We start from the raw sequence: 12,779 nt of genomic DNA, 5'->3' as shown, positions 1-12,779 counted from the left end.
CACTCCACGAATGAAATAAAGGGGTGACAACATATGTGGCAGCTAAATGCTCCATTGTCAATTCGGTCTTTCATTTTTTTTTGGGCCAAAAAAAATTAGGTCACGATTTTTAGTAAAGTAATCGAGATCATTTCGTTTCTGCCCTAATATTCCGGTCTCCTGTCGGCATCTAGTCCTCGAGAAGGAGACGTATCTCATATAAAAATCATCTATCGAGTACCGCATCATGTAATTATATCGACAATTCAGAGACGGCAGAGACCAATCGTTTATGCCCGTGACGAGATTGATGCCGATTAAACGGAATAGCGACTAAATTTTTAACACGAGTAAAAGGAAGAAAAAACATCAAGATTCTAATTCTCGTGAATCCAATAATCAATTAGGGTTTCTGAATCGACCCCCCAAGGAAGACCACGAATTCAAAATTCGAAAAAATTCCGTCCAACTTGGTTTGAGAAAGTGGGAATATGATTTTATACTTAAAAAAGAAAGGGAGAGAGAAAGAGAGAACAAAGGGAAAAGAGGAGAGGAGTATGGACTGACATTGCCTTTATGTTGCATTTAAATGAGATATTCCAGGGCTTTACGGAAAGCTAAGACTATGATGAGTACATTTACGGGCGGTGAGGTTTCTACGAAGAATCCATCAACGAGCTTAAAAAAAAATTCTATCTTTTTTGGGTTGATGATGATGATGATGATGAGGATGAGGATGAGAAACTCTTTCAATGGTTCTGCTAAATTCCATGCACCCACAATTTTGGATTAGATTCCAAATCGGAGCATCGGAATTTTTTCGATTTTCTATTGATGGCTAGCTGTAGGGGGTGGATTGAAATTATTTGGATTCTCGAGAGTTATCTTAATGAGATGATGCTTTGTGCTCTTGTCTTTCGTTTCTCCTTTTCGATTGCCCCCCACGCTTTTGAACCGTGAGTTTATCTCGACATTGTTTCTGAATGAAGTGATGAGGGAGAACAGGAAGGGGTTTTGCTGATTACCGTGGTGACAAAAAAAAGGAAGAGAGAACGCAGTCAAAGGATGCCAATCCGCCAATGCTGGTATCGAGTTCCCACTCGACCGGTGAGGACCCGACACCTCCAAATTCAAGGGCTCGAGTCGCTCGACCTCCTATCTAAGGCGGCGGCAGCCGCAAGGGTGCCGGGGGAGGGGGGGGGGGGTTCGAGGGGTTGTGAGCTAGGGTTTAGTGGGGGTATTGGAGGTACTTGTGGTGAGAATTAGAATTGGATGGACGAATAATACGATAAAGACAACAAACGGGACTAGAACAAGTGACAGCATATTTGCATCCGGAATAGAAGTGATTAAGCTTATGTTATGTTTAGTAGGAGTGATTAGATGGGAAGAGAAATGAAGGACGATACTCATCAATTCGAGTCATCTCACTTTTTGAGTGATTTACAACTCATTAATTGACTAAAGAGATATTAAGAGGGATTCAAGAAGCACCTACATATAATTTCTCTCGTTTCACCCGAATAAACCAAATGAATTGATCTATAAAATCACCTCTTCAATTCCTATACTTCTTTCTGAATCCCTCCAACCAACATAGCTTAGTAAAAAGAAACTACATATCAAGTGAGGTAAATATTGGGCCCATAAGATACTCCAATAATTTACCCCTTAGTTTTTTTTTATAAGGCGCAAGCTAAAAAACCCTAAATGAGTGGCCCTTTAAACAAACACCGGAAAATATTCAGTTTGGGGGGTCAAGAACCAAACATTTACCGTGTTCTTTCCATCCATATACTCGTATCATCCTTAACCACTAAACTAAGCTCATAGAAATGAGAAATTTCTTACTAAAAAGAGCAAAAGAAGCCGCTTTCTAAACGTCAAAATATTAAAAAAACCCAAGTTGATTCTCAATTGCACTCTCGCTAAAAATATTAGGTCTTCTTATATACTCATCCATTTATCGTTTCTTAAGCATAAGAAAATCATTTGCTCGATCGAGCTTGCACGATTAATCCTTTCATTTTCCACCCAAATCCAACGGTTGGAGTTGAGGGTCCCCCTTAGCGTGCTATGCGGTGGAGCTCCATTCGATCACAAGCCCTTTCCTTCGAGTACTTGCATTTGCACATGTTTGACCAAAAGATAGGAATTGGGATGATGGGTGAATAAAAATTTTTTAGCATCTGAAGCCAAAGAGAGTGGAGGATGGAATTAGAATCGCTTTGGTCGGCCTCTTACCAAAAGACGAATTTTCCGAATTGGAGAAAGGCAACATTTGTACAAGTCTTCTTGAAGACAACCCCACTTTTCTCTCAATATACAAATATATATATATATATATATATATATATATATATATATATATATATATATATGTACATACATACATTTAAACAAGCATTTGAGTTTTGACCTATTGCTGTCACGGGCGTCAACACAAAGTACGCGATATAAGTTCTCTTCCACCGTTGAACCGATACCGCACGTAAGGTGTCAGTCGCTGCATGGCTGAACATAATGCGGAACTCATGCACTATCTTCTTGATATTCTTTGGGCGAGGAGGCCCGATTCTTTATGCCTATCGTGGGAAGTTTTTTGGTATTCTAATGGGGATGTGTGTGTTGTTTCTTTTGGGAGTCTATCATAGGATTCTGATTGCAACTTTACAGGGGGGGGATTACCTGCTTTCCTCAGGCTCTTCGAAAGTGGTCGCCAGTGAGTGATGGAATATATAAACGTGTAGGCACTGTGCAAGTTTTTCTTGATCTTATCAACGTCCTCTCTGTATCTCTCTCGGGCGCACACAGAAACCCTAATTTGAAAACCCCAATTTGAAATTTTGTAATCGATGATATTGGGTATGCTACAATTTGTAAACTGAATGGGATTTACCAGATACTACTGCGATGAGTTGTGAGTGATTCTTGAAGTTTGGCCATTCAAGCATCCGGTAAAGTTTGACACGCGATTTCCTTGTCAGCCATTTTGAAACATCGATCTCACTGTCTTAGGATTGGGATTAGCTCTTGACTAACATGAATGAAGAGGTGAAGTCATTGTGGTCGCTGAAGAGTTTTTTGAAAGGGTACAAATAAATTTAGGCCTACTAAACAAGTCCGAAACTAAATCAAATTCGACCAATATTGTTGTTTTGATAGGCTAATTTTTAGTTTGATGGAGTTATGGGGCCCAAAAGATCAAATCGAGAATGCTTATGGAGGTAAACCCACTAACCCCTAGAGGTAAGTATGGGTTCAGGGTAGAATCGAGAACCGGACCAAACCAGCCATAGGAACTGATCAAGTTCCAGGTTCCCGCGATTACCGATTCGGATCCGGTTTCCAAACAAAGTGGAACCAGTACTGCGCGGTTCGGTTCCCGATTTCTTGGTAAGAACCAAATTGGGAACCGGGAACCAAAGAATGGAACCGGGAACTAGAAACCAATAAACTGTGGTTATGTGTTTTGAACTTTTAATTATTTATTTTATTTTACGTGTTCATTTTTTATGGATTGTTGTTATTGACAAATGAAGATTTTTGTTGTTGTGTTTATTTTTATTTTGCTTAACTAAATATTAAAAAAATGAAAAAAAAAAGTTGGCCGGTTCCCGTATTGACCCTAGAACTGATTGATAGGGTAAGTTACAGGTTTCAGGTTATGTGGGATATGTTCCAAGTTCCAAAAACTAGGGAACCGGTTTTGACGGAGTAGGTTCTAGGTTCTAACCTAGAACCATTCACCCTACTAGTACTGTCTCTAGAGGGCACCGTTGACCTCATTTTCGACCTGGAAATGCACTTCTTCCATATGTTTTTTCGGATGTTGCCTTGTAATTTTGGCGCGCTAGTGTGCGCCATTTCAGCCCTTTCGAATTTCGTCGTTTCTTTTAGGGTCGATTTCGATTATTGCAAGGGTTTATCATGAATAATTTCATTGTTTTGTTCTCGCTGTGGACGAATTTTCTCAGTTTGATTTCTATAGAATTAGTCAAATCGTGAGGATTCTCTCCATTCTTTTCAACTTGTCCATTAATCAATCACACTGAAAAAGCACTGGAAGTGTTTGCAGCTAAGATAAGTCCAACTGAAAAGCAGCTTGGATATCAACATCAATTGTCACGTGGACCTTTCATCTCGGGTGACTGGGTCTTGCCTAGCCCAACACGTTATGACCCGATGGGCCAAATGCGCAGCCCAATAGACTATAGTAATTCCATGCTTTTCCTATGTGTGATTAAGGTTAATAACGCTTGTCAAAAGAATGGTTCTAATTGATGTTTGTTATGGACATACCAAGAAAAAGGTACATGTCTGTGCGATTAATCCTTCATATATCGTGTGCCATCTTCTAATAGCCTATTGAGCTCTCGTAGTTGATGTCTACTATTCAACTACTCGTCGTGAAAGTGTAGAGTTTTTTATTTTTTTTTTAACCTATCAATATAATTTTTAGAAAATTTAGGCGGAGAGTTTTTGGTTAATTTTCGCTTGAGGGGGATATAAAGTTTTAAGATTGCAATGCCAAATCAACTTAATTCATGATCAATGTAGGAGGGACAGGTTGAGGAAACTGAGTGTTTAAAAGAGGAAAGTCAAAATCCCAGGTTTTTCAACAAAATTCTGTGGGACTTTGAAGAGAGCCACTTTGCCTTAAGCTGAGTGCATCGCTGATTGTTTACTTTGACAGTGCAATTAGTTTTCATTACGTCTCTGCTTTTGCAGATGAAGTACGTAGGAGTATTGACAACACTACAAGCAAATCTGTGCTTTGGAAGTTGTGGACTCCATCCTAGATCTCTGTCTTTGATTTCTCTCCTGTTCTTGTGTACTGGTTTGGGTGAAGATTCTGGGTTTGTAACTTCTCATTCGTTGCCTTGTGGCCCTTCTTAGAAATAGAGGAGTGTGAGTAAGAGAAAACATTCCTCTGGTCTTCTTCCTTTTTTTTTTTTTAATTTGTTGGATCTTGATGCAATTCTTAGGCTCGATTGCTTCTAATTCCGAGGATACGATGCACCCAACTAACGCAGTTTATACCTATGCCCGCACCGCATAAATCAAACAACAATGTAGCAGTTATTTATGGTCTGCTATTGAATTGAATCCGGATAGAATTGAGACTAGAGCTAAAATTAGAGTTCTTTTTAGAGTATAAGGCCATTAAAGAACACGAGACACTTGTTAAGCCTAAAATATTTCAATTTTTTCAAAATATTAAGGGTGTAATATCACGAAAAATCCTAAATTGGTACACTTGTGACAAATTTACCCAAAACTAATTTTTTGACTACCAAAAACCCCGAACTGGTATACTTGTGACAAATTTACCCTCCGTTAAATTGGATTAATACCACGAAAAGTCACAAATTAGTAAACCTGTGACAAACGGATGAGTAAAACCCCAGACTGGTATATCCGTCAACTGCCACTTATTATCAAACTCAGCAATTTAATGATAAAATTTAACGGAAACTAACGAATGGTAAATTTATCACGGATGTACCTATTTGTAGTTTTTAGTGGTATTAATCCAAATATTAACTACACGGTATATGAATTTTTCTTTATTTGATACCTCAACAAAAAAAAATTGGACTTTTCCGGTCAGATATTTACGGATGGACGAGAAAGACCTTCCCGCTTTCTGTGGCAGCCAGCTACGCTCGCCATAGCCAGCCATATCTCCTCTTCTCCATCTCCCATGCATGCATGGCTTCTCTTCCGCTCAAGACCACACCAACCCCACAACCTTCACTGCCCAGGCATGCCAAGATCCAAAATCCTCGCAATTCGACTCAAACCCACTTCGCCAATCCTTCCTCGGATGCAGAGATCGACCGTAGAGTCGCCCGCAAGTCTCGCTTCGCCGGCGTGTCGGCGCTCTGCAAGGACGGCCGGGTCCAGGAGGCCGTGGACCTGGTCACCCAGATGGAGCTCCGGGACGTCCGGCCCGGGCCCGAGGTGTACGGCGAGCTCCTGCAGGGGTGCGTGCGCGCGCGGGCTCTGTCGGCGGGCCGCCAGGTGCACGCTCGGGTGGTGAAGAGCGGTGAGTCCTTCGCGAGGAGCGAGTACATTGAGACGAAATTACTGATTTTTTATGCGATGTGCGACGCTGTGGACGCTGCGGATGTTTTGTTTTGCAGGCTGAGGGTGCGAAACGTGTTTTCGTGGGCCGCCGTTGTGGGGTTGCGCTGTAGGGTGGGGCTCTGTGAGGAGGCCTTGGTTGGGTACTGCGAGATGCGGGAAGATGGTGTTTCGCCGGACAATTTCGTGGTCCCGAATGCGGTGAAGGCGTGCGGGGCTTTGATGCGGGTTGGGTTCGGGAAAGGGGTTCATGGATATGTGGAGAAGATGGGTCTTGGCGGATGTGTCTTCGTGGCGAGTAGTCTCGTTGATTTTTACGGGAAGTGTGGGCTTTTGGAGGACGCGCGCAAGGTGTTCGATTCTATACCTGAGAGAAATGCGGTCGCTTGGAACTCGATTATAGTCGGCTATGTTCAGAATGGGATGAACGAGGAAGCGATGGATGTGTTCTATGATATGAGAGTCGAAGGTATCGAGCCCACGCGAGTTACTGTGTCGAGCTTCCTTTCGGCATCGACAAATATAGGTGCCATCGAGGAGGGCATGCAGGGGCATGCAATTTCTGTTTTGGCAGGATTAGAACTGGATGAGATACTAGGTACTTCCATTGTAAACTTTTATGCTAAGAGTGGTCTGATGGAGGATGCTGAATTGGTTTTCGACAGGATGGTTGAAAGAGATGTGGTGACATGGAATTTGCTTATATCTGGATACGTTCAAAATGGACACGTGGAGAAGGCACTGGAAACGTGCGATGAAATGAAACTTGAACACTTGAGATTTGACTCTGTGACGTTAGCATCTCTGCTTTCTGCGTCAGCCAAGACACGAGATATAAGACTTGGTAAAGAGGCTCATGGTTATTGTATCAGAAATAATCTCGAAGATGATGTTGTGGTTTCGAGTAGCATTATGGAAATGTACTCTGCTTGTGACAGAATCGAGTCTGCGAGAGACGTTTTTGATTTTACCAGAAGAAGAGACCTTATAATGTGGAATACTCTGATCGCTGGTTATGCTGACCTCGGTGCAAGTGGTGAGGCCTTGAAATTGTTCTATCAGATGCAACTAGAAGGGGTGCTGCCAAATTTGATATCATGGAACTCGTTGATTCTCGGGTTCCTGAGAAATGGAGAGGTTAACGAGGCTAAGAACTTTTTCTCGCAGATGCAATCTCACGGTGTTCGGCCCAACTTGCTCACGTGGACCACCCTTATCTCTGGCCTGGCTCAAAATGGCTTTGGCGACGAAGCAGTTCAGATATTTCAGCAAATGCAAGAAGCTGGTATTAGACCTAATATCGTGTGCATTGTTTGCGTGCTTTCTGCTTGCAGAGATGTGGCATCGCTTCGATTGGGAAGAGCCATCCATGCCTATGTCTTGCGGCATAACCTCGCTTCATCCTGTAAGATCACAACATCTTTAACAGACATGTATGCTAAATGTGGAAATGCTGAGGAAGCAAAGAGGTTCTTTGGTACAATCTTAATCAAAGATACCGCAATCTATAATGCAATGATCTCGGGTCATGCACTACATGGTCGAGCTCATGAAGCCCTAGCACTATACAAACATCTAAAAGACGATGGTCTCGAACCAGATGGCATCACATTTACTAATGTCTTGACCGCATGCAACCATTCTGGGCTGCTAAATGAAGCTATGGACGTTTTTAATGACATGGTCTCCAATTACCATGTGAAGCCGAGTATCGAGCATTACGGGTGTGTGGTGAATCTACTCTGTCGGTGCGGCTATTTGGAAGAAGCATTTGACTTGTCGCATACAATGCCTTATGAGCCAGATGCACGTATTCTGGGATCCTTGCTTGCTGGTTGCAGAGAACACGGAGAAATCGAACTTGGGGAGTATTTGTCCAAACATTTGCGAGAATTGGAACCCGAAAACTCGGGAAATTACGTGGCACTTTCTAATTCATACGCAATGATGGGGAAGTGGGATGAAGTGTCTAAGGTGAGGGGAATCATGAAATCGAAAGGACTAAGGAAGACTCCTGGGAGCAGTTGGATTCAAGTCAGGGGAGAGGTTCACGTGTTCCTCGCCGGAGACAGGTCGCGTGCGGAAATCAGTGAGATATATGCAGTGTTGGTGTTGTTAGACGTGGAAATGCGATCGGCACAATCCTGCAAACATCCTATGATTCGCGAGGGTGAACACCTTACTTTCCAACCGTGGGACTTCCTGATTCGACAGCCGAAACTATAATGAACAACATCTGACATGTCGATGGCGAAATTGGAGTTCCCTGGATGCCGGTGTTTCGGCATCTGCAGAAGTTGCGAGATCGCATGTACCTTGAAAGGTTGCCGTTTCTCTAGGACATGCCGAAGTGTATAGTTTTTGCAGAGCATGTGTAATTACTAGTGAAGAGTGCTTGTCCACACGTTGAAGAAAAGGAGAACCAAGGAGACGACTCGGGCGCCATGGCAGTGGTATTAACTAGACGACCATGGTTGAAGGTTATATCTTTCTCTGTTTAGATCATTGAGTTCCTCTTGTTGCAGAAAATCTTTTATACCTTGAGAAATTTTTTTAAATTTTCTAGTATCTAAGCGCAAATTTCTCGTTCATCCAAGTTAATCATCGCATGCTAAGCTATACAAAATTCCTTACTTTGTTTCTATCAAGCCTATAGAACTTTTCATGTGGTGGCCGATTTGAATGGATAAAATTGCCTTCTCTCAAAACACTCCAAAATCCATTTTGAATTGCAAGGGATGTGAAGCTCAAGATGTGGATCCTACAGGCTGGGTTTTCATCTCTATAGGTGGAGCGTGACCGTCCGATCCTTTCGATGGATCGCCGGACGGCGGTCTGGTCCCTTCCTCGGCTTCGCTCCTAGTCCTCATCTCCTCCATCATACGCACCACCTCCGACATTCGAGGCCTCTGATCTGGTACGATGGCAACGCACGACATCGCGATTTGCAGCACCTGCACCATCTCGTCCTCCTGATAACCGCCGCTCGTCAACTCCACATCGAAAACCTCGGCCGTCCATTCCTCCGTGACCACGGACTGGACCCACCGGGGCAGATCGATACCTTCCTCGCCGAGCAATGCCTGATTGGGCGCTTTCCCCGTGAGAAGCTCTAGGAGCAACACACCGAAGCTGTACACGTCGGACTTGAACGTCGCCTTGCGCGTCTCATTGACTTCCGGGGCACGATAGCCTACATTTCAAGCACAACATGGGAGAGAGACTCAAACACAAGAATGACATAGAAAGAGAAAATTTGATGCGAGAACATGATACATCGAAGCCATAACAAGGATAAGAAATAAAACGAATAACATCGTGCAACGGGAAAGCGTCGCTCCTACCTACTACCCGGGTGGATGAGGAGGCGTTTGGGCCCAAGAGCGGGCCGAGCCCGAAGTCGGAGACGGCCGCGGTGCCGTCGGGTCGGAGCAGGACGTTGGAGGACTTGATGTTGCCGTGGACCAACTTGACCGACGACGAGTGGAGATGGGCGAGGCCCTGCGCTGCGTGGATGGCGATCCTCAGCCGGTTCTCCCAGTCGAGTGGCGGCCGGCCCGAGCCTCTGCTACCTGCAGGAGAAGGTTGGTGGCGGGGGATGGTTAATTGCCACCATGTAATCCTTCGTTTGAGCAAATATCATCAAATGTGGTGAACGAGGAAGGAGCCCAAATTGGACAAAATTGACTCGGAGAACCAAGACGATGCCCGTACACTGCTCATGGCACACTGCTCGTTTGGACCACACCTTGTTCTCAGTTGAACAATAAACGAGTTTAAGGATTGGGTTTGACTCGTCGTCATCCTCTTGCTATCGAAGGACGCATCCTGTGGACTAGGCAATAGCTCCTTAGCTGGTCCCTTTTAGCTGGGTCCTTCAATTGCGTGTTCGGTTTTTGTTTTGATGTGAGTGAGTGGAGGATAGAACTCGTTCCATGAATACATTTAAGGTTTCGCCGCCGCCTTACCACTTGCATTTGCATGTCCACATCGGTTATCCTAGTAGCTCTCATTTGCGAGAACGTCGATTCGTTGGTGAAAACAGCCCCGACCGAATCTTAAATGTCCCGCATTCATGCAAAAACCCTTCGAAGGAAGGTCAAATGGTAAGCTCGGCTGCTGCCGACAGCCCTTGTTGCCATGTCCGATGCCTCCTGACTCGCCGTCATCAACTACGCTCCGTGCCGGCTACAATACACCCGACACCCAGTCGAGGTGGCCCATGGTGGCTCGTGACCTTAGAACAAGGTCACGAGCTATCACTGCGACCAAGGAGGTGTGTGCAGTCGAGGCGTGGAGATACGAAACTAGGATAGAGTTTGTGGGGGGATTTATAAAGAGGGCAATTTGATCTTTTTATCATGAAATATTATCTCCAAATCCAAAAGAAAAGTGAAACTAGTCATTTACAAAAAGTAGAGGTACTTGTCATTGGATGAAATCATGTTTTTTATATATTTCCTTCTAAATTATATACTCTCAATCAACATACTTAATTGGGAAAATCTCTAACTATTATCTACCGCACCTGAACCGAGCGCTTAATCACTCAATCGATCTTCGTCACGGGTTGGAATTATCATTTCTTAACCTTAAGAATAAAGTGTCCCTGGCGCTTAAGGAACTTCTAGAGTCGCGTGTAAACCAGATGAGCGTGTGAAGAACAAGAAGCACACGTACCGTGAAGAAGAGCAGCCAAGCTTCCCAGAGGGAAGTAGTCGAAGACCAGCAACTTCTCGTTGTTGGAGTAGTAGTACGCCCTCAGCTCCACCACGTTGTCGTGCCTCACCTTCCCCACCGCCTCCATATGCTCCTCGAACACCCTCTTCCCCGCCGCCACGTCCTTCAGCCGCTTCACCACCACCGTCGTCCCTTCCTCCAGCACCGCCTTGTACGACGTCCCCCCGCCCCCCTTCCCCAGCACCTCCGCCGACGCCCTCAGCAGGTCCTCCAGGTCGAAAGCCCCTGGGCCTGCGAATTCCCCGTTCGCGCATCAAATTTCTGGGTGTCGAGTCCATTTTCGTGTCGCAACATTTTTTGTTTGCTTGAACATAACATTGCCACATTTGGCTAATTTGAATTTCGCGTTGCGATTTCAGTTTCGTATCAATTCACGTTAACTTTAAGACCCCCTGTCGATGTATGTTTTTGTAATTATCAATCGTGTAGATAAAAATGAATTTACGGCTCGTACCTCCCATGAACACTAGCTGTTTCCTCTCTGCAGCTTCTGCGGACCCGCTCGTGTTGTCCTCCTTTGACGAGGACGTCACGCCCTCTGCCGCCGCAGAACCGCGTCCCACCGCAGTCGCTGCTGGCGGCTTTGGAGGCTTCGCCGGCTGCCTCCGCCGTCTTCTGCAGCAGAGCAAGCAGAGGAGCAGGAGCAGGAGGAGCACGAACAATGAGGATCCGACCGCGATGGCGATGACCGCTGTTCTGGAGAGTCTGTTGCGCTGCTTCCGAGGTGATGGAGGGGTCGCCGCCGGCGACGGCGACGGCGACGGCGTGCAGGGCTCGAGCGGCCTGCCACAGAGGGCGAGGTTCCCGGCGAATGCGGACACGGGGAACTTGGACAGGCTTGCGGGGATCGAGCCATTGAGGCGGTTGTTCGAAACGTTGAAGCTGCGCAAGCCGCTGGCACTGATGCTCGGCAGCTCGCCAGAGAAGTTGTTGTTTTCCAGGAACAGGCCCGTCAAGCTGGCCAGGTTGTCGATGGCGAATGAAATTTGGCCGGAGAAGCCGTTCGACGAGATGTCGAGCCGGACCAGCCGGGTCAGTCGGGTCAGCTCCGGCGGGAACTCGCCGGTGAACGCGTTGTGCTGGAGGTAGAGGCCGCGGAGCTTCGTCAGGTTGGAGAAGTCGGAGGGGACCCGACCCGAGAGCCCGTTGTAGCGGAGGCTCAGGACCCGGAGCTCGCTCAGCCGGCCGATCGTGCCCGGCGGGATATCGCCGACGAGCCCCACCCCGGGCAAACGCAGGTAACGCACGGAGCTCCGACCCGGGTCGCATTTGACCCCAACCCAGTCGCAGGCGGAGGCAGAGTCGTTCCACCGCACCCGGCCCCTCTGCCGGATCTGTCCGACGAAGGCGAGGAGCGCCTGCCTGTCCCGCGTCGGCTCCGAGCCGGCGAACCCGCTCAGGAGCACGAGTGACATCGAGCACAACAGCATCATGGGAATTGCCATTTGCGTCGGACAGACACAATCATACAGTGAGAAACGGGTCCTGTCTCGTTTTCGCGCCTCCGCCGTTGCCTCCGCCGTTCGTCTCACGAAGCGGGTCTCGCGAGCGGTGGCCGGCGGCGGCCGTTTCCGGGCGGGGTCCCCCAGTAACCAGCCATAGCAAGAGCTCTTCGACAGAGAGAGGTGAGGTGAAACGGTACAGAAACTCGCTGGCACGGTTCACGAAACGTCACCCTCTCTTTCTATAGCGTATACCTGCCCGTTGAATTGAGGAGTCAACGAAAGCAACGTAGGTGGGTGTTTTGACTGCGCACAAAAATATCGTACGCGCAGTAAGAATCGTCGTCGTCGGCGTCTTCGAGCTCTCTCCGACGTCGGCGGCGGCAGTCGTCGTCGGAATTCGCGGGACGTTGGTGGTGATGTGAGAGCTCGAAGGAAGACAAAAAAAAACGTGTGGATGTGGCCACAGTGAGAATCACAGATCCCTGCAACAATCATAAATGCCATCCTCCCACGGCCGTGGCTGTG

At 46.4% G+C, this 12,779-nt stretch overlaps 2 protein-coding genes across 2 annotated transcripts; one reads left to right on the top strand and one right to left on the bottom strand.

Moving 5' to 3' along the window:
• The first annotated feature begins 5,659 nt into the window (after window positions 1-5,659).
• Window positions 5,660-8,777, top strand: LOC115689467 (pentatricopeptide repeat-containing protein At5g55740, chloroplastic). The gene has a single exon (XM_030615508.2). It carries the CDS (start codon window positions 5,695-5,697, stop codon window positions 8,293-8,295), a length of 2,601 nt encoding a protein of 866 aa, XP_030471368.1. The 5' UTR covers window positions 5,660-5,694; the 3' UTR covers window positions 8,296-8,777.
• LOC115689468 (probable inactive receptor kinase At2g26730) lies at window positions 8,747-12,666 on the bottom strand. The gene is made up of 4 exons (XM_030615509.2): window positions 11,264-12,666; window positions 10,750-11,040; window positions 9,414-9,641; window positions 8,747-9,262 (listed from the first exon to the last, which is right to left on the bottom strand). Exons 1-4 carry the CDS (start codon window positions 12,252-12,254, stop codon window positions 8,817-8,819), a joined length of 1,956 nt encoding a protein of 651 aa, XP_030471369.1. The 5' UTR covers window positions 12,255-12,666; the 3' UTR covers window positions 8,747-8,816.
• Window positions 12,667-12,779: the final 113 nt, after the last annotated feature.

The sequence above is a fragment of the Syzygium oleosum genome, unplaced genomic scaffold (genome assembly GCF_021117445.2).
Source record: "Syzygium oleosum isolate NSW1041296 unplaced genomic scaffold, Sole_v2.1 Sole_v2.42, whole genome shotgun sequence".
Taxonomy (NCBI): domain Eukaryota; kingdom Viridiplantae; phylum Streptophyta; class Magnoliopsida; order Myrtales; family Myrtaceae; genus Syzygium; species Syzygium oleosum.
This window is presented reverse-complemented; position numbering and strand designations above follow the sequence as displayed.